The 22,956-nt window shown below is 39.3% G+C and overlaps 1 protein-coding gene across 16 annotated transcripts in view; it reads right to left on the minus strand.

The window, feature by feature from the left end:
- The window catches only part of PPP2R2C (protein phosphatase 2 regulatory subunit Bgamma), a 148,495-nt gene that overhangs the window by 8,541 nt on the left and 116,998 nt on the right, over positions 1-22,956 (minus strand). For 15 of the 16 annotated variants that reach the window (XM_085547364.1, XM_085547374.1, XM_085547370.1 and 12 more), the window contains 2 exons: positions 15,735-15,899; positions 3,987-4,156 (listed from right to left, as the gene is read on the minus strand). In XM_085547364.1, coding sequence (XP_085403490.1) covers positions 3,987-4,156; positions 15,735-15,899 — 335 coding nt within the window. Of the gene's footprint in view, positions 1-3,986; positions 4,157-11,922; positions 12,086-15,734; positions 15,900-22,956 lie in introns of those variants that run through there. The other variant, XM_085547378.1, reaches the window with a different exon arrangement.

Genomic DNA, 22,956 nt, shown 5'->3' on the forward strand with positions numbered 1-22,956 from the left:
AAAGATGTTTCACCACCTGATGCCCTGGATGTGCTAATTAATGTGCACGAAATCTAATTTAAATTGTAACAAATATGTCATATTCCAAGGTAAGTGGATTATCACTTCTTGTGGCAGAAAGAACCTGGCTCTATTAAAGGAACCTGACATGTGTGATAATACGTATATTTGGGTAAGGTATTTCAGAAGCAAAATACAGCACAAGGTTGCAGTTCCATAGGCTGCAAATTAAAGCACTAATTTAGCCCAAAGACATTTACCATTTGGCTGGGGCTTAAAAACAACACTGTACATTCCCACATGAATACTTGAAAAGTGGGATTAACCAGGAGAAGACCTTTCCTCTGGGTTGAATAGAAGTCCTCATAAAGAGACAGCCCTCATGCAAACTGTTTCAGCCCTTTGCTGAATTTGATTAGTTTTCCTTCTGGATGATCGGTTTCCTTTTGCATGGAAATAATGAGCTAGAGAATCCCTGCCCAGGTGAACTTACAGATACACTCTCATTCCTGGTGTTTTCTTCTTGCTGCTGCAGAAACTGTAGAACAAAGCTGTGTGGAGGGGCTCTAGGGACACACACCAACCTGACAGCCAAGGGCACTGCTGAGCTCTGGCACAGGGGCACTGGTTTTGTGTGTCTATGCAGACCGCTCCATTCATGGCCATCTGAACAAGGCTATGCTGACAGCGGTTCTTCCTGCACACACTCAACACCCTCCTCCCTGAGGTCAGAATATTTACCTCCTAGGTCAGAATACTGAGAACTGATGCAGTTTATTGTACCCTTTGTAATTAAATCCTTTCATTTTCTCTTTACTTAGAGCCTTTCTGTGCTACCGCTATCATTTACAGAGCTGGAGTTCGTTCCATTATCACGTTTGTGAGCTTCCAATACGCCAAAGAAACACAAAGGTTAGAGCAGGTAAAGAAAGCAGATCATATTTGCCTGCTGACTGCCATTTCTAGGCCTCCCTAGTTCCCATTGCCAGCAGCCATCTGTCATGACCACTGTAAAGCACATACCCTTTGCAATGCGTGTCTGACTTTGCAGCTCAGAGCTGTGCCTTTCATCAGCTCTGCCAAGAAGCATTTTGCACATTCTCTCTCGGTTGTCTTGCTGATTTCCTCATGGTCTCAGCCCCTTTTTCTTGTCTGGCTGCCAACTGGCCTGGGACAGCAGCTCGCTCTTCCCGTTGGCCCTTTGGTCATCACATTTGACCACATTGAGACCCTCAGAGACTAGGAAAACCTAACAGAAAGCACTAAACTTTCACCTTGCTTTTATGCTCATCTGCCACTGCAGACCTGGAGTAAAATCAGATTTGCTTTGCCTGTAGGTATTGTTCTTACCACATCCCAACCCCAATCAAATTCACTAGTAACCCCAGGCTGCCTCCCTCCCTTCACTGTGCTCTTTTAGGTCAGACCTTCATGGAATTATCAAGTCATTTTCTGCTAAGGAATTACACAGCGATACAACCATGTGGGGAGCTATTTCACTGGGACTGGCTATTCACAATCAGGAATTGTGCTTAAGTGACACATTAGTGCAAATCCCTCTACAATAAACCCTGCCAAAAGCAGATCAAGCTATTATCAGCTCCGAACATGTTCACCTCTGGTAGCTGCTGGTATGGTTCTGCTGGAATCATTCACCTGGGCAGCAAGAACAGAGCATCCTTTCAGGCAGGGATGCCTTGCAATGTTCAAGCACCGGCAGCTCTACTGCATTGCTCTCTGTGCTGCCCAGGGTACCATACTCTGCCTGGTTTTTTTTTCTTCTATGTGAAGCATAAACAGAAGAAAATCATGTTTGAATCACTGTCAGCAGATAAAGCGTTTCTGCAACAGCTGCTTGATGCAATAGCAGTCTTTTTGCCACAGCACTGATAAGAACCTGCAGGTGGAATTTGATTTCTTTTTGCGACACTAAAATTCTATCCCAATAATAAAGCATTACAGTAATAAACTCTGCTCTTCCTTCAGTCTTGTGGGGAAATCTCCTATCACGGCCTGCTGCTTCGTGAGCCTTTCAGTTAGACAATATCTAAGTGGCTACCAAAGAGTCGATGAAATTAGAAATACAGCTTTTAAATGATATACACATAATCAGAATTCTGTAGATACATGACCTAGAATATTAAGTATATTTGTTGCCTTCAGATGATCCACCATGAAATCTTGAGAGACTTAACACATTTATACGTGAGATCTAAGTGAGATACCCCTAAGAAGAAAACAACCTTATAATAAGAACTACTCTTTTTCTTTTTGCCTTTGTCTGCAGTTGGTAAGAGAACAGGGGTTGTTGAGAGTGGCTGGACTGAATCCTACACAGCCCCATGTTATTGGCTTCCAGGGCCTCTGAGCTGTGGATTCTCCTCATTCAGTTACAGAACTTGATGGTGCATCTGCACACTCTTTACAAAACTAAAGGCAATCCCTGGATTAAAGTAAAGCAGCCAGAACGCAGTTCTGTTTTCAGGTGTTTGTTGTTCTTTGTTCTGACTGCAATATCCAGTACTGAAAATTTCACATTATAATCAATTTCCACATCTCAGCATGGAGAAATGTAACTTCTTAATTGGCCGCACTGCTGGGTGTCAGATTGATTTAAAGTTGGCCAGCTTGTTTCATAGCTACCAACAGGAGGAAATAAAAGCACATGTCACAGCCAAGATGAACAGGTTGGGGTGACCAGCTAATTCTCTCTGGGGAGAAGGCTGCCTACTCCATTACCATAAACATAAAGTAATGTATTATCTAAGTTCATAAAATCTGAGATACAGTTCTGCTCTCACTCTTACCTTTCCCACTCTATTTTTACAGGATACCAACATTTCAAACACATTCAGAACTGCAAATACTGCCATTTTCAGAGCAAAACCATTTCTGTCATTTTCAAGATACACAGGCTCAGAGTTCCCAGTGCTAACAGGAGATTCAGCCCAGGGTATCCATTGAAATGCAATGGGTGCACTGGAAAGCACTGCCATCTTTGTCTACTGAACACTTGGGAAGGATGAGGGACATCCAATCTTACTGACACCACATGTCGGTTGCCTTGACAAGTCCCACCACCAAGTTCTCTTTATATATTACTTTTAAAATAATCTTAATAGTAGTTACTGTGAGCTGCTGTGCCCCACTTGCCATTAGACATGAAGTTCCACAGTACTGCAGGACCGTCTCTATGTACAAGGCAGATGAATGACATTTTCCCTTCTTTTCATACTCTTCTGCAGGTAGCTTAACAGCTTTTTCTCACTGCGTGTTTGCTACAAGCATTTTCTGTGTCTCAGACACATTTTCCCTTCTGAAGGCAGTCACAAAATGTAAGCTCAGACCTCCACTGCCAACTGGAACAGATGTCAGAGCACAAACACAGCGCTGGCTGCAGCCACTGGCATTTTGTCTGGATAATATCACAACGAATTCAGGCAACCAGATGTGTCTGTCTGGCATTCACAAAGTGCTGTGTCAGTGGTAATGTTAGGATTTAACAGCGATCTCTTTTAGAAATAGGCACCAGGGAGAAACATATAGGGAAGGTTTGAAAAGGAAAAGTTCTGAGCTGATAAAGGTGTAAATTCTCAGCAGTCCCAGAGGGAGCTGAACACAAACCAATTCACAACACCCTTCCCTCGCTTTCTTTCAAATTTTAATAGTGGAATACCTCAACTGAAAATGGATGTCAAAGTGAAGAGATTATTTCCCTTGTTGGAAGCACTGATTTTTTTCAAGAGCCCATTCCACACTGTTATGGTGACTCCCTAAGAATTGCACATCTTTACTGCTGCTAAAATTGTCCTTTTGCAACTGCAAGGATTCCACCATCAGGACTTTAATCACACTGATTAACAACTCTTAACTTGCAGCTCCTCAGACCAAGCAGGAAAAGATTATGAAAACCTTCAGTTTTTTTAAGAGAGTTGTTTTTCTATTGTTGCGTTTCAATGAGAAGGAGGTCAGTAGGAGATACATACCTGGTACGTTTCTACAGGCTTTGTTTCCATGTTCAGATCCCAAACCTTGACAGTGAGGTAATCTCTTGTTAGCATGTATCTACCGCTGTGACTGAATTTGACATCTGACACTGAAGAGATAATTTCTGAAAAAAAGGACCTATTACTGGGGTCTTCTGGTTCTTCATAAACTGTTGGAAGAAAAGAAGCAAGGGAGAGGTCAGAATTCTATAGAAGAAACACTCTGTTACACAATCTGCACTGTGTATTTCTTGTGAAAAAAGGTAATCCAATATACAGATGTAAACTAAACAGAATTAATTCTATGCCCATCACCTTTATACTTTCTCTTTTATCTTTAAATGAAGATTATCTTATCTTCACATAAAAATACAAACTGTAAACTTCAAATTTACAGTATTTAACATTATCAGTGTGGTCAAAAAACACCCCTTTGGGAAACCACATAAATATACCATGTAGTTGACTACAGCCTCAGAACAGCAAGGCAGTTTATCTATGGGCACCCTTCCTGGGGTTCCCACATCCTGTTTTCTGACACATAACCAAAATGCAGGTGTTCCCGTCACACAGAAGATGTACAAAAGGGCCTTGGCATCCCTGCCTGGCTGTCTGCAATAATGACATTGATGACTCATGTTGAATTGCTGTAATTGAAAGAATTGTTCTTTGTTACAAGCCCATTATAGTAACCAAGATCTCTTCATCCTTCCCCAAAAATCCTGCACTAACTCTAGCCCTGCCAGAGCACAGAACTGAAGAGACCAGGTGATGCTGGTGTCAGGTCCTATAGCTGGTCACAGATGGCTAAAGCAGGCTATGGCATAACTCAACTCCTACAGGAGCCCTGTGCCATTCTGTGGCCTTTCTGCAGAACTCTGTAGCCCTGTGATTCAAATGACCTCATGTGGTGAAGTTCAGTAGGAAGTTAGAATTTCCATCTTTCAGCTATCAGTAAAATCATAGAATCATACAATTACCAAGGTTGAAAAAGACCTCTAAGATCATCCAACCATTCCCCTATTACCAATATTTCCCATTAAACCATGTCCTTCAGGACAGCATCTAAGTGTTTCTTTAACACATTGAATCAGGTTTCCAACCTTAAGGTTGGAAAAGATCACCAAGATCATCAAATCCAACTGCTGACCCTATGACCCTAGAGGGCACTATGATGCCCTCTGAGATGTGCTGAAAGTAAAACAACTTTTTGCTGTCAGTCAAGACAGACTTTTTGGATAGTCCATCAGAATGTGTTGTTTTTTTTCTCAGTTCATTTATCTATGGCTATGATTCAGCCTGTTGAAAGCAACAGGGCTGCACTTTCCATGGGGTGAAATAATGTTCAGCGGAAAGCTAAGGGTGAGTATGTGGGCGTCGGATGAGGGGGTAATGCAAAAAAAATGATAGGCAATTTTCTTTGGGGGTGGGCAGTGGAATGCAGCCAGGCATGCACATGGGAATAAGGCCTATATTTGTACATGTACAGCACTCCTAAATGGCTCTCAACTACTTCAAAAGAGGGGGAAAAACTTTTCAGACAGACTGCAAACGAGCAACTTTAAATAGCTCTTTAAAAATTTGCCTAGACATTCTGCAAAGTAGGTATTTTGTAATTATCCTGTCAGATTTTCAATAGAATTCTGACGAGCACGAAGCAATTATCGTTTCTCATACCTCTTGCCTTTAATCTGTCCAAACTATGTACTTGGCTGGCAAGAATTTCATCCTCCTAATTATGATGTGAAGTTGCTGTTAAAACCAGAAAAGAAAAAGAAAACCTAACTGAACTATACCTTCATTTACAGCTTAGATGTATTTTCTCAGTTCTGTATGTCTCATCCAACTGCCAGTGATTAGTAGAGAAGTAATAATTGTACCTGGATGCTCTGTGTTTCGTTAATTAACGAGATTAAGCCATTTCATCCCTTATCTGCACTGTTTATTGCTTTTCTACCCCCACCACAGTAAGTATTAGAATGACTTAGATTAATTAAGCTGCACAAACTACTGCAGGCATGAAAGCCCAATATCACTGCAGAAAGAAAGGCAGCAATTCTGTGAGAGCAGAATTTCTTTGCAGATATCTCCTATAGTCAGCATAACTAAACCAGGAGGATTGTTAAAGGAAATCAAGAGCAACTCTCAGTGTTACAGAGGAAGTGCAGTCTAACAACCAGAACAGGGCACTGAGCAGCCTTGGGAAATGAAGGTGAGATAGAGCTCTTACAGCTCAGCTATCTGCGGTTTAGCATCAATGTAGGGGAACAGGCACACAGCAAAAAGGCACATCGTCAGTTCAGAATGGCTAATAAAGCTAAGCAATTGGAGACAGAACAGCAGTGAAGGCCATGCACCTGGTACGGTAGTTCAGGCAAACAATGCAAATCTTGTCGGACTAGAATCTGGAATCTGAACTTTACTGAGATTTGACTGCAAAGTCTGAAGAACAGCAAGTAGACTTTAACTAAGTGATGTTTTAGGAGCCAGACAGCTATGAAACACCAGCAATAGATAAAATATAACTTCAGCCTCAGAAAGTATAAAACCTCGTGTCCTCTGAAGATTTTCCTCTTTCTTTTGCTGGTCCCATTTCCAAAGGCTCATGCTTTTGATGGAGTCACCAATACCACTGAAAATTACTGTTTTGTTTGCATGTCTGAGCTTTAATCACCACAGGGTCAAAATTCTGGTATGTGTTATATGGTAACTGTTGAGTCATGGCCTGAACCGCTGATTGAGCACCTGGGGAAAGGACCTGGTCAGCCCTGGGAGCACAGGTGAAGGCAATTCAGCTGTGTGACCAGAAGGGGTGGAGCCTGGCTGCACATCTCTTAGACCTCATTTAAGGGCTGACTGCTACTGGGGATGATCTCTGGTTGGAAATCTTTCCCTTGTGGGGCCTTTCCTGTGAGCCTGGATCTTTGGAGATGGGTGAGCACCTTTACTTTTCCTTTGAAATACCATCCTATCTGTGCTAGTCCTTTTGCTATTGTATTCCTGTATTGCCCTTCCACTGTGTGATTGCAACATATGTAAACTTTATAAAGCAATAATGCTAAAGATGGCTTACATGGTAGATGCAACATCACAGTCCGAAACAGCACACACAATCCTGTACACCTCCCCAGATACTCACAAGGAATACATGTGATCCTTTACATTATGTTAAAGGACCTCTGCTAATACCTCAGCAGAATTTTCAGGACTCCTCTCACTTTTCTGTTCCTCTTGCCTTCACTATTACCCAGATAAAACAGAACAGGAGCTCCTCACAGCACTGCTGTACAGAGATGGTTCCCAAACTCAAATGTGAATAATATCTTTCAAAGCGCAAAGAAGAAAAGATCTATTTAAAGGGAAAGCAGTAACAGTATCTGAGATAATGTGGGGCAAGGGGTTAGAAAAGCTATCTACTTAATATAATGAAAGTTTTTATGGAGCTACTTTTTATTTTCTACAGGAATTTATGTATAAGGGGTTGATGGGATAAAAGAAAAGCCAACTATATTCAGTTAAACAAACCTTTCATTGCTTTTGAAGGGGAGAAATGTAGAGTATAAGCTTTGGCAAAATGTTGTTATCATGGCCTGAGCACTTGATGTTAACTGCAAGGGTTTACTGTGAAATATCAGTAAACAAAACAAAGAGAGAAAGAAAGCTGGTGAGCGGAAGGCTCTGATAATACTGTGGCATGAAAACAGGAACCCTGAAGATGTCTGTTACTACCTGCCAAAGGCAGAACTGTAGATAAAAAAAACTTTTTCCTATTACAAAGCCAAACAGATTAAAAAAGAAAAGATGAATCATGACCACTTGTATTTCAGAGCACATGATTAGCTGAAAAGTGAACAAAGACACCTAAACATAATGCCTTAGCAGCTTCACGGAGTTGGTAAGTCAGGGCAACTGATAAGGAGGGAGGGGACTGTGCGGAGCAGAGCCAGGAAAGATGCTGGAACAACAAAGGGAATCATCTGCTTTGTCCTGCCACGAACACAGACTGCAGCTATGCTGAATTAAGGACTCCTTGCAGATAACCCCCAGGTTACACACAAACACACGCAGTAGGTGTTTCTCAACTGGATGCATGTTTACTGGAGGTGGGTCAGCTATTCTCTTAGTGGGCTTCAAGTTACACCAGCACAAAAAACTGATGCAGTTCCAGGCCGAACAATTTCTCATCTAAATTAAGTCTCTCTTTCAGTCAGATCCCAAATGGAAATGGCTGCAACATCTAATAGAAAAGTGCTGAAAATGGCAATGGAGATGAAGGAATTGCCCTTCCGAACAGTGCGGCCATGGCCCTTACCAAAGGGATAAGAGCCAAGGTGCTCTCTTGAGAGCTGGTAAATAAAAACTTTAAACATTCTTTTCTTTTTTTTTTTTTTCTGGACTACATGGTTATACAAAGGAAAACTTTCTCATAAAATATGATTCTAAGCTGAAAGTCTTTCTAACGACTGGCTCGCACTATTATATTTAGATAGCAAATTAGCACAGATTCCCAGAAAACCTGTGATTAGCCCAAAAACTAAGCTAAATGTCAAAGTTACATAAAAATATGAGCACTTCTTTAAACTATTTTCCACCACAGAAAACATGAAACCATCAGGTTGTTTTTTGTTTTTTTTTCTGTGTGCATGTGGCATTTAGATTCAATATGCTCACATCTTGAGTTATGCTTAGTTCTGGTCTTATCTCTAAACTGGCAAAAGCCCAAAGATACAAAAATGGGCAACAGCAATGACCAGAAACATCAAATGAGCAGAGAACAGCTAAATAGAACGGGAATCCTCCGTCTAGACTGCTCTGAGAGGTCTGTAATTTTGAGTGGCATGGGATGGATGGATAGGGAAGGACAGGTACCCTTGTACATGTCTGTTCCAATCAACAAGCAGGGGTCACCAAAGGGAACTAGGAAAGGGTTAGTACAGGACATGTGGGAGCTGACAGCTCTCCACACTCCGCCTCATTAAGTTACCAAAGATTTCACTGACATTTTGGGAATGGTCAAAAATTATACACAGGTTCAAAAATAAATGCACAATTTCAAGGAAAAAAAATCCATTTGCGCTCCAAGAAATGCTCATAAATTCATTCTTGCCATGATCCCTGAACCTCCAGCTTTCAACAGTAAACTACAAAGGGTAAAGATTTTATATCTGCTTCATTCTTACATTTTCTGTAATGCTTCAGAGCTGGCAAGACCTCTAGTTTACCCACAGATAGTCATTAATACACAGTTTTAAATCAGCTGCAATGCTCCCTTTGAAATTCATGGTATCTTCATTCATTTTTAGTTTCACTGCTTATGATGATAGTTTGATTTACCATTATTAATTACTTTATCTTTCACTATCTCTGAGTGTCTTAATGTCTGCTGTTAAGACAACCCACTTGTACATCCATCTCCTGCAGAAACTGTCTTTCAAGATCATACTGCTAGCATGAAAATCCTGTCTTTGTGTTCCACACGGATTAATACAGATGTGCACATGTGGGAATTGTTTAGTCCAACTTCATATGCAGGCTACAATACATTCGTCAGGTAAGACATGACATATAAATAGCCAATCATCAGTACTTGACATTTGATATTATTACAGGTTGGAGCCTTTGTTTCAGCTGGGATGAAATCGTTCTCTTTAGAGTATTTGGTACGATGCTAAGTTTTGGTTCTAGGAGAACTACAATGTTGATAATACTTCAATGTTTATAGATGCTGCTAAGAGCCAAGAACATTTGCAGCAATGGGCCGAAGATGCTGGGAGAGAATAGAATATAAGGACAGCTGACTTAAACTGGCCAAAGGGATATTCCATATCATATGACACCAGTGCAGAAGGAGTTTTGAAGGGAGTGGGAATTCAGCTCTTCCTATTCCACTGCTCTGGGGGTTAGCTGGGCATCTGTCAGGGTGGTGAACAATTCCTTGTGTATTGTTATATACTAACAAGAATATACACATAAAGAGAAGGATTATGACATACACGGGTCGTAATTAATATCCTTTTCTTTTTCTCTATCTTAGTAAACAGTTTTATCTCAACCCACACATTCCACTTTGTGGATTCTTTTTTTCTATTCACTCCCCATCGCACTGGGAAGGGGGTAGTAAAGCAAACAGCCATGTGGTACAGAGCCACCTGCCAGGTTAAACAACAGTAGGCAGTCATTCTGTATTATTTGCTCATCCTCTTTCAGTCTTGGGGGAAAAAAAAGAAGGGAAAAAAAGAAAATCTGATTTTCTTCTTCTCTTTATAAAATTCAGAGGGCAGCTCTTCATGCCCTGTTCACTTACACATCATTTTCCATCTCTGAACAAGGGTGAGTTTCAGATGCCACCCCCACACCTCAAGACTGAAATTCCACCTACCGCAGAGCATTCCTTTATCCGGTGACCTGTTATTAAAACTGGGCTTCTCATCAATACCTCTAGAGAATCTGACTTTTAGAAGTGGAGCCCCAAATCAATATTTAAGAATCTGTTTTACCATCTGTGGCGAGTTGCTGCAGCTTGTCACAAACCACAAGGGATAGTGCATTAGTGCTGAAAGGCAAAGCCAGATCAATAGCTAAGGATCAGTGGGTGGGAGCTTCACTATGGAGCTGCTTACATTAATGTAACTTTGCCAGTGAGTTTGTTAAGAAAGAGGAATGGTGCTAAAAGAGCAGGGAAGTGAAAAAAATGCGAGGCTAATCTGGAGGAACAATCATCTTTAAACCTCAGCCTCACAAAGACTTATGTGCTTGTTTAATGCTGTGTGTTGTGAGCAATGCCATGGAAGGTAATGGAACATGAAACTACTCCTGTACAGCCAAATTCATGCATAAGTCTTTCCAACCTTGATATACAAGGTTAGCAATAAGTGATTTTTTTTTTCCCCAGTGAAACAGGATTTTGAAAAAAATAATGCTGATTTCAAGAGATTGAAAAGCAGTATTTGTTGCTATTAAAAAATTGAGCAAACAAGACAGGAATTTTAACAGTCTGAATAATTAAAGGAATCTTACAGCAATTATTTGCTTTATCTGTGTGTGGTTGGCAGAGAGGGGTTAATGAAACACCTCTTCAATCATAAATCATTCACCACTGCTTCAGGCTTTTCTTTCTTCCTACTGTTTGATGGCTAGAAGTACATAAATCAGTCTTTTTCTTACTCTGATTTAATTTTAACATATCTTGCATAACTGGAGGAAATACTATACAGAGATAATTGTACTTCTGTAGAAGCATTTCCTCATCTTCATTGCCTGTATTTTGAATGTCTTTATTATACCTCCACATAAACTGAGCAGAATGGAAGCTCTGGAGCCCATGCTAAAGGCAATCTTCTACCACATTCCAATGAGATTCTTGCACAAGGAAAGATCCAATCCAGCATGTATTTACTATGTGTAAAATTAGGATAACACATCCTTAGTAGCAGTTATAATTACAAAATTATCAGGATACAGGCCCAGTTTTTCACTGGGTATATAAACCTGGCAATGAATACGCCTTTGTAGTGCACACTTAGAAAATAAACCCAGAACTAGGATAAGGGGAACAAACTTTCATTAAAGCATGGAATTAAATCATTACGGAAGCTCAGATAAATTCCTTTCCTGTCACTCAAAACCTTGCAGATTTTGCCCAAATGGACATTACTTTGACAGTGGCTGCTCAATGCACAAAGGAAGAATGCTGGCTGCCTCTCCCTCAGATGGTAATTTGACATGAAACCAGATGCAGAAATAAAAAGCGTATTTCCAATGTAAAGCTCACATAAAAGAAAAACAAGTTGTCTCTTTTCCAGACATACAATAAGCATCATTCATTTGGAAAGGTCAATATTAATTAGCAAATCCAGCAGGGATACTCTGTCACAGGCTTTTTTGTGCTTCTGGTTGTTCTCTGTTGCAAATGAAAGATAATCCATATTCAGTTAGAGGTCTGAAAGCTGTCTTGTCTCTGTAATTGCAATCTCCCTTAAAAGGTTAGTAAATATCACTCATCTAACTTCTTAAATTCAACACTTTCAAATATATTCTCCTCAATTTCTGTTTTGGCTGCTTCCATGGTCTGGAATTCTGAAGTTTAAAATCAAGAGAATCTGTAAAAAAAACAGCAGATAACCAAACTCAGTTAAATGCCAGACAGATAAGGTAGCGTAGTTTATCCTAGCGGAAGGGCTGGCACTTTCATGTCCAAACTTCAACTAAAGATGTGGTCAAGAACTCTCATGGAAAGCAGAGGACACCACCACACTATTGGGTCCCAAGCCAAACCTGAAGTTCACTGTGCATTGCTCTGAAGACCAGCTTATATCTTTAGCACATAATTAACCATGCTGTGATTTTATAGCTGTAATGCTTTGCACCTTTCAGGAGGAGTCCAGAGAAGATGCTAGGACTGCCTGTCATCTGAAAACGATCCTCAACTTCAAGTAAAGGGGAGGATGACCCCAAAGTTTCTATTCTAAAGACCACCATGGAAACAGAGGCAGTAAGTCTGAAACTGAACCTCCCTCTTCACTGAAATATATTTTTTTTCTAAATTTTGCATGTGGGTAATGGATAATTGGAAACAATTTTTTAGTCTACAAAGACATTAAGAAATGAACTCTAAAAAAATGCTTAAAGCAACATATGACATTAAAGCAGATTACATCTTCTGAAGTACGCAATAACTGCAAGATATTAAGGCTATTACACTGAATGGCAATAAGTGTTATACTCTGGTGACTTAAATTTCCATGCTGCATAAATATACAGCTCCCATTTTCCACTTAATTCTGAGCTCAGTAATTCTGACACACTATTAAAAAAGCTCTTCATTCCATTCCAGCTTCACATGCTCAAGCTATTTTTCTCTCACTGGATGCTTCACTGCATGATGTGCTGAAACACAATATGTACCTACCTAGTCTACAAGCTGTTTGGAAGAACGTATCTCCCAGCACAATATAAGGAATTCTGAACATAGTATTAGCGAGACAAATCAAAACAAATTAGCAACTAGTCATTAATCAAACAGTATTGCTTTTAATTGCTGTAAGAATTCCTCATACAGGAGAATAGTAACGCACCAATAGCTTTTAACTTGTCTTCTTTGTTAACTGAATATTTTGTATGACAATTTCAGGAATTAGGGACAGGTTCCTCTTTTTGTTGGATGCTTCTAGTTGGCCACTCTAACAACAAAATAGTTTCAGCTGTTAGCTCCCCTTGTTTTCCCTGCCTTTATACACTTCACTGCCACACACTGCCTGAATTACGCCTCGAAGAAAACCTTGTTATTCCATATTATTTAGATGAATATTTTAATAGTGATATAAATATTAATCTTATTCCATAATATTTAAATAAATTCCCCATTTCTTGCTGCTGGAATCTGACCTTCATAATCATTTTACATCTTTACGTATAACCCCATAGACTTCAAAAACACTTTCTTCCTCTAATATTCTAAATAAAAGGGTCATGAGCCTTTTTTCTCCTCCTCTCCAGAAAATTTTGATGGAATTATCTCCCACTATTTGCCAAGTCTGACAATAAAATGATGCGGTATTATGTATGTATCTCTCCTACAGCTGCAGATGGAGTTCTCCTGGATATCCATTTGTAATGGCCACATATGTTTTGCTCCTGATTGCTCACCCAGCATTGTATGATCTATTAAAGAGGTGTTATAAGAAGATGTTTTAGGTAGTCTATTACAAAAACAACATATTTTATCATACCTTATCGGTATCTCAATGACCATTTAAAACTCGCTACTGACCTGATACTCTCTCAATGCCTTATGGATAGATTTGGTAGTTTGAGACAGTTTTCCTGTGGGACAGAGGTCCCCACTACAACTCATCACACAGATTGGCAGCTTGCTAATAAATCTCAGCCCAGGCACCAAAGATAAGCAAATACAGAAGTCTCTTCCATGTCAGAGCCAAGAAAGATTAATATGAGAAACCATGTAGCACTGCTGTCACTAAAGCTGAATAGAGAGATTTTACCACTGAATTTAGCAAAACAGATATCTTCAACAACAATATAATTTATTAACATCCTGTGTCAGTGACTTCTTCTACTGCAGACACTAAGTTTGTCATTTACTTACACAGTATAACACAGTAATTATGCACAGCACACTCTAGACTTGTAGAAATGGAGGGGCCCTTCCTCCCAAAGCTGCAAGAGACTTTAGCCTAACCACAGAGATTTGTATAACAAAAAGTCTGGAAAAAGAATAAAACCAGAAGCTCACAACATATCCTCAGCATCCAGCAGAGTTTTATATTGGATCTTTCATCCCTAAAAATACGTTTTCATACCACAATATCAGAACAGCATCTGAAGTACAGATTGTCATGAAATGAGACTGACTGAAGAAAGTAAAGTTGTATGGCAGAACCTGAGGGTTTACAGTGGCTACAATCACAGCTATTTTGTTTGGAAAGTCATGCCAGTCATGAATACGAAAGGTGCGAAGACAAGTTGAGCTAGGAGAGTAAGGTGTCAATCATGCATGTGCACCATGTACAAAATAACAGTAAAGAGGAATGAGATACAATGAGAATGTACTTGAAATGTGATCACGCAAGAATTTCATTTCCCAGATTGTTTGATTCCAAAGATATATCCTTTTCAGTTGCTACAGGCTTTACACCATCAGTTTTGCATGCTTCTGAGAGCTATACCGAAATCACTCCAGTCAGCAGGTCTACTCCTACTACTGCTTTGAAAGTTCTACTATTACCTTCTCAATTTTGTATTGTACATGCTCTACACACTTGGCTTCTCAATGTGCTTGACTTCAGCTCAGTGCAGCAATGCTACATTAAATGGCTATTTTCTAACTCACAGATCTGGAAAATAGGGTTTAATCAATGACCATTAGACCCTGCGCTCCCTTCTGGCATAAAATGCCTTCTTTCATTGAGGGTATACTGTATTCTTGTTTTAATAAGTTATGATTGGCACATGGCACTGCATTACAGGGGCAAGAAGGGCATATTAGTGGGGAGAAATTAAAGTATTATGGGACAGAATAACTCACAACAATGCACCAGATCAGGTTGTCCTTGCATTTCACTTCATAGTGTGAAGTGAAAGGAATTCCCCTACATGTATAAGGGGACAGAGCTAACAAAAGTAAAACGCTTATCTGATTAGGAAATTGTCCTAAAAGCTTATTTTCTACAATTGGAGATCACACCCCAAGAGGGGCCTAATGCAAAACCACCACAGCTAATTAGGTTCTCAGCTCCTCACTGGAAACCACCTCGTGACACAATGTCTGCTTCTTTTCAGTCTCAGAAGATAAGGAATAAAAACATTGATTCCATAAAGAAAAGCACCTGAGTCTGCCAGGGTACTGGTGCTAGTGGTGGAATAACCTTTATTCTGTCTTACCAGCAAGACATTACAAACACACATTTTCCTTCATCCCTCTGTTTGAGAACTGACAGCCTCACACTCTACTTCCTTGTTATTAGGTACCCTTCAAACACAAATGGTCGTGAATTAGAAGCTCTGCCTCTAAGTCTTACAGGATATATAAAATCACATTAAGACATGACATCTTCTATGAGAACACAATATGGTGTTTTTAGTGGCTTTTGTTTCTAGGGGTTTGTCATGGTTTAGGGTTTTATTTAAGTTGCCTGATCACTGAAGAAGCATCACAGAACCATGAACTTGTCGAGGATGGAAGGGAACGACACAAAGTACATCTGGAGCTAAACACAAGGAAGGACTTACGCTTGGAATGTTTGTCACAGAGGGCCGATGCTCTCATGTCACAGAGTCTCAGGGAGCCTTTGCTGCTGCTGTAGACAAAGAGGTTGCAATGATGGGGATGAAACTCAGAGGCTGTAATCACTTCTGTCAGGTCCTCCATATTGGCTGGCTTTATATCTACAATGTCTGAATGGAAGTTTCATTAAGGAAAATTGAGTTGTTTGCCGGTTATCTGTGACTCTTACAGCTTTCTTGAAGGAAGCACAGTGATCTAAAAAGCATCCATAAATTTAATACTCTTCGATAAAAGATGTTCCACATGGGGCATTTGTTTGCGTCACCTGGACAGAACTCAGAAGCAACCACTTGATAACAGTTTTACAGCAGATGTCATTAGTAATCAACATTTGCCATGCTGTGCTCATATGGACACCAAAGAAATAGTGTTTCAGATTTGGAATCCCCACCTTCATTAAAATAATCCAGAACAAAATAAACAATGGAAATGGGGTTTCCCAAGCACAGATCTGTCAGTTGAAACACCAGAGATTACCTACATTAAGTATAGCTCACCCAAGTCCATCCCAATACAGACTTCCCCACCCATATAGACTACCTACTTTGGTGAGTTGCAAGCATTTACTTGGAGGAGAAGGCCAGCATGTGGAAGATTGCTGATAAAGAATGAATGAGTCTCACAAGGAAGCTGCAAGAAAGCAGTATACATAAAATGAAAGAAGGGTGCATATGTAAAGCAGTGTATTTAAATAAGATTGTGCATTTTCACATGGCTGTTAGCAATCCACTGTAGATAAGCCATCCAAATATTAACAAACCCTTCAAACAAGAAGAAGGGTAACATTACCCTGTTTTACTGATGAGGCTCAGAGCGAGAGAAAATGATTTGCATAAGATCACATGGGAAATGCATGACAGAACAAACTCAGATCTATTGAGCTCCACTTCAGTGCCCCAACCACAAATCATCTCAGTGCCTGGATTCCCCAAACATAAAATTTGAATCAGCTGACATTCAAAATTTAAACAACTCAGAGGATAAGATAAATGAGAAAATCTGTTTCACCAATGGCAAGAGAAATCATCTCTTAATGATACCAGGCTGTTTTTTCCCCCCCTCTGTTCACATTTCCAATGGAAGACTTTTAATTGATTTCTGCGGGACTAGAGTTCAGTCCATCCCCAACTTGATATTCTATACTTTCATCTTTCCGAAAATGCAGATTTAGAGACACTACAGTAGAATTAAGCATAACAACACAGAAGATTCAGAGATAATTATTTTGAGGACTTTGCATAGACAAATACCACACACTGACTATTTCACGGTTTTAAAAGGAAAGCATCAGCAAGATTATGAATACTTTGTGACATTCAGTAACAACTGGGAATGAATTAATGTTTCACTTCAACTGCATTCCCTCTCGCGTCTTCACATCCATCTCCAATAATCCACCATGATTAATATTAGTGCAATGAATATTAAGATGTAGCTACATTGTTTTACCTAATCTTATAAATCACTAAATTGTCTTGAAAATTAATGGGAAAAAAATAACCTTTATTCAGTTATTTGTGTTTTGTGTATCTGTCTTGAGAAATACAGTTAAGTAAAAGCAATTGCTTTCAGTGATTGAATTGCTTTCAGGAGTTCAGAGAAATTATAGTAACTCAATACAAGAATTTCACCTCTCAGCACAGAGATGAATAATTGCTGAGTGATGAGAAAGATATGAAAAATAAATAGAGTATGTGAAAAGTCATGGAAAGTATCATTTTTCTGGATGCTGTAGACAATGTTGACGAATTTCCCTTCATTGTATGAAATGAATAACCCTATGCTGAATAATGAAATTAAGTATTCCATTTGCCTGCCAGAAGAGCATAGGATACTTGAAACAGATTGCATTTCCAGATGTGATCTAAACCTCCGCTGAGGAAAAAACTCATTGCCTACTGAGGATAATGGAGAAAACGCACCACAGGAAACTCACTCTTTCATCAGATTTAGAAAACAACTAACACTTGTATTAAAGGAAACAATCAAAGGAATGGAGAGCTGTGGAAGATACTTACTCCAAATAATAGATGGAAAAACAGTTTTTGCTTTGACAGCTACAGAACCCCGTGTACCAAATGAAGAGTGTATCACACAAAAGAATATTTTCCTTCTTTTGTGATTTTTGCCATCTATTTGAAAACAATCAAATACTGCTTGACATGTGATGTGCGGAAACTGTATTTAAACTAGCATGGGTAAGCCTAAGTAAGGGCATCTCCCACGAGACACTGCATTTCTATTATTTTCCCATCTTCCCCCTTCTCCCCCTTTTTAAACACAATGTCCCTCAGCATGAAAATATCTAAAAAATCGGACCACAGAGAGTTCCTAGAAACCTGCCATAAACCTGCCATTTGGTGAACTGGAAGAGCTCAGTGAAAAGCGTATTTGGCAGAAATTGATTAAATGAAAATTCCATTGCTGAAGGGAAAAGTATTCTAATGTCACAAAGCTGTAGAGCCACTCCTAAACTAATGGCTTCCTTTGCAATTTTATCTCATGATAAGACATCTTGACCAGGTTACAGTCCTTGTCCCTCAGTTCACCCACATGTCAAGGACCAAAATCACATCTGAGTCCTACTCTACCAAATCATTTGGTGCATTTCCAAGGTATGAAAACAAAAACAAAGGCCAACACTTCAAAGAGACTGAATGACTTAACAGTCTACAACCGGCAGTGCACGGGGATATAGCTATTGCTACATTATTGCTATATTGCACTATTGCTTATCTGTGTGAAATGGAATGAAGCTATGAGGAGGCCAGCAAATTTTCAAGATGCTCCCCATAGAAAAGTGGAAATTAAAGGTCAGAGAATGCTGAGATATTGTGTTCTTACAGTTGGGTTAGTAGAGTTACACAACCAGAAGTAAATTTTGGTAAAGGCAAGAAAGATACATTCAGGCAGTGTAATCCTGAGCTCTGGCTAAGAGCAGCGCTTGCCTTTACCAACACTGCTCAGCAGCGGAGGCGTTACACAGCAGAAGACGCAGGTCAGGACCTGACTGAAGTCAGAAATTGCACACGGAAAAGCTCCATTAGCAATGTGCAACAACACACAGTAGGAGAGATGCAGTCTGAGTGAAGAATTCAGTTACACTGTATGATTAGTTGCATTCCATTTGTGCTGCTGATAATAAAATGAGGACAACAGGATGAAGATGATTTGTTCCACTGCCTCTGGGCCACTAGTCACGCAGAAAAATGTGAGAGGCCTATGTGAGAAGCTGGTCCATAAAGTTTCTTTTAGTGCAGGTTACAATGATGACCCTCACTTGGATCCAAAATGTCCACTGACCAGACTTGCCCATTTGGTCAGTCAGAATATACATGAGCAGGCATACTTTATGCTCATGCCAAAACATGCATTATAAGACAGTGGAAAATACACAGGGTTCCTGCTGAGCAAAAAAGGTTCCAGAATGAGTTTTCCTGTATGATAATGGATACATAGCCGCTTCCTCAAAACAGATTACATTCCCTTTGAAGTGAACAGTACGCATAAAGAAACAGCTGCTTCATCTTCTAGAAACCAACAAGGAATACTACCAGAAACCAAATTTTGTAGATAACAAAACTCAGAAGATACAGCACATAAAGGACTTATTCCTAGTTGTAATCATTTGGATTCGTTTTCATATCTTTTACATGTTCACTGCAGGAAGGAAATCACTGATATACTCACATTCAGGCTACAGAAAAGAATTTAACTGCATCTCAACTGCAATGCAGAAGAGAGGCTTTATTTAGAAAGTCAGACAATTTTCCTTAGTAACTTCATAAGACAAAAAAAAATCCTCTTTATTTCAATGTATGGTTTTTTGTCACTTCATTTTTACCCCTGAGTGGGATTTGTTTTCTTTTTAAATCTGTAAGCACTTTCAAAAAATAAAATTCAGCATAGCACATCCTCCCAACCCTGGCTATTCCCTGTGTTTTCCACAGAGGTCTATTCCAGCTCCTAATTTAGTCTGCTTCTCACACCTACATTCTAGCCTAGACCTAGAAATATTCACTGAATAGAAGCTGAAATCAATAGCAATTCATGGAAGCTGCCAGGGCTTCAGTTTAGGGTAATTGATTGCTGTGGTCCTGTTGAGGCTCTACACTTTTAATATAAGCACTTCTCCAAGTGATTTCTTCTGTTAGTAATTTAGTGCACACCATTTTCATTATAAGGAGGGAACTGTGATGCTTACAAATCAAGCTCTACCAGTTTTACACTTCCTACACAGTGCTTATATCACTCCTATAATACCATGTGTCAACTGAGGGAATTCATTCCAAATGCCCACAGTGTTCTTGCAGGTTGCATCAGCACAGCAGGGAAAGGATCAGGCTTCAGTATGCATGATAACATCATGATATGATTAAATCAATTTACTAGGAAAGAAAGAAGAGAGCCCTAACATGTTAATAGCTATTCCCTCACTGTTTCTTCTTATTCATTAAAGATATAATGTATGCTTACACAGTCAAATGACAATTCTGCAGTAGGCGTGTCACAGCACTAAGGATGCCACTGGACAGATTCCAGCTTTTTAATCTCTATCTTGCAGACCCTTTGTCCAAGAGTCAAGGATTTCTGGAATGGATTATCAATAGGTTAATGATTTTGGCCTGTTTGTCAAATTTCTGTCTCTTACCTTAGGCAGAGAGATGACCCAGTATTTATTCTCTAAGTACTCCTAATAGCCAATGTCAATGCTTTTTATCATGCAGCATTTTCCCACCGCTCCACTAAAAGCATGTGCTATATGGGTTTTATTAAAAGCCCAGGGAGTTGCAATTATGTTGTCCATGCCATTTTACTCTTCTGAACCACGAGAAAAGAAACTGCTGCATAAGCGTGTGCTCCTTCAAGCTGTCTTGTACCTAATATCTGCTAATGCAAGGTATTGATCCATTCGTGAAAATGACTTAGTAGTACAAGGTCAGCCCGATTCCATTTTTAAATTCCACGGTCCTTACAACAATGACTCTTGAAGATATCAAACTGGAGCTGGGAAGTCTGGCAAATACATTGCACACAGGTGGGGATTTGCTGATGTTGATTGGCAATGTTTCCATCGAAGGCACTTAGCTGGTGCCATTATGATAGTACAAGGGCTTCTGACAGCGTTTGTTTGGTGGGATGGTTTTTTTTCTGAATTTTCCCTCATATTAGGATTATGAGATAGATAGCTAAATAGTGAAACTGCTACAAGTCTTTCAGCTCGACCTGGAAAGCCAATCTATGGGCAGTTATGTTAGGTGCCAGGCAAACACAAAGCAAAAAGACTGCTCATTATATAAAGAGCAAGTACAAAGTGCATACAACGAATAGATGAAGTAGTGGTTAGCAGAGTTCTCTCAACTCACAGCAGTGCTCCCTGGGCAATGCTTAGCACAGAACTCTTAGTGCAAGAATTTCCTCACAGACTAATAGCTAAGGTTTCAGACAGAGTTTTGTCCAATTTTGTTCTCTATTTACATTTCTACCATCATAAAACCTAGGAAGAGAAGAGAGGTGGATATTCAGAGCCTTATTATATTTGTCTTTTGGAGCTGCAGAGCAATCAGATGCAAATTTTCTCATAGATAGATAGGTTTGCTCATGCACATTGCAACCATTAATTTTCTTAAAGAATAATGAAGTTAGAAGTAGATACTGGAAAATGTTGATCTAATTAAAAACTGAATCTTCAGCTTGTTTTATTAGAACAAAATGCCCTCAGTTTCATCTGGAGACACAGTCACAGGCCTTTTTTAACTGTAACCATATGCATACCCAAATTTTCAAAAGCAACAAAATCATCATCTGCAGATGCATGCAGCTGAGAGCAAAATTAAGTGGATGAGTCAACACAAGACCTGTGCTAAAAAGCACATCTGGAGTTTTCAGTGTATAGTACTCTGTCACTGAAAGGTTGCAAAGTAGTATTTAGTTAATATATTTGCATGTTAATTAATTATGATTTGTCTGAAACTGCTGTGAGATGCTTAACATTGCATTTGAAACATAGCAGATATCAGCAACACCTCAAGTATGTATAAAATATGAATGAAAAAGACCTATTAAGTCACCTAGTTCAGCTTCTCTTAGGCAGCAGTCTTTTCTGTGGTACAGCAAATGGCACCATGTATTGCAAAAGTTCCCAGAAAGGGTACAACTTCAGTATAATAAAACAAGGAAAAATTATAAATTAGGGCAAAATCACCTCATCATTGACAAACTTATTATCCCAAAACTAATGTTTAAAAGAGAACTGAGAAGGAACCACTAGGTTTGCTAAATGCAGTCTCATACAGTAAAGAGAAGTACAGCATACATAACTTCCTTAAACTGAATCTTAGAATAGCCAGGGATTTATGGGAAAGCAGAAATAACATAGTAAGTCTATGCACTAACGGAGAATACTATCAATACATTTATTCCTTGATACTTATTAAAATCTCACACATCTTAGGAAGATCTGTCTTTTAAGAGGCAGATGCATAATTTCTAGCTGGAGGGTACAGACTCTTTAGAGGATTTTGGTGGATTTTCTTCTTTCTCTATATGCAATTTATTCTTTCACATAACTTACAGGAATACTTTACAGAAATCCCCAGCGCAGCATATAATATAGTAAAAATATTCCATATTTTTACTGAAGAAGTTGTATTTCAACTCAAAGACTCGTTGTTTGCTTAGTTTAGCTACCAAAAACAGGTATTTGAGAGCATGTTCTATTTTTCCTTGCATATTTATTACAGAATCAGTAAAATAAAGCAATCTATCTTTAAAATATCTAAATGTTTCTGAAAAAGAATTACTTTGAAAATACTAACAAAGGCTTCAGTTCAGATTTCATGCCGAAGTTTTTGCCTGCAAGCACTCTGCACTGCCAAGCAATCTTGAACATCCGCAATGTGAAAATGAAAATAAGGAACAGATGCAGTTCTCATGAGAATCTCCAGAGTGAAAGTTACTAAGATCATCTCTATTAACACATACAACACACCTCTATTAACTCATACAACACACCTCTATTAACTCATACAACACACCTTCTAGCAGGACTATTAACTAGCTGATTAATCTACTGAAAGATTTACAAAAATGCCCATCAGCTTCCCCTCTAGGCACTGCAGAGAATCATGGATTTCTGGAGTTTTAAACACCAAGACTATTCTTTGA

This window comes from Coturnix japonica, chromosome 4 (genome assembly GCF_054131305.1).
Source record: "Coturnix japonica strain WE chromosome 4, WE-NBRP24, whole genome shotgun sequence".
In the NCBI taxonomy this organism is placed as follows: Eukaryota; Metazoa; Chordata; class Aves; order Galliformes; family Phasianidae; genus Coturnix; species Coturnix japonica.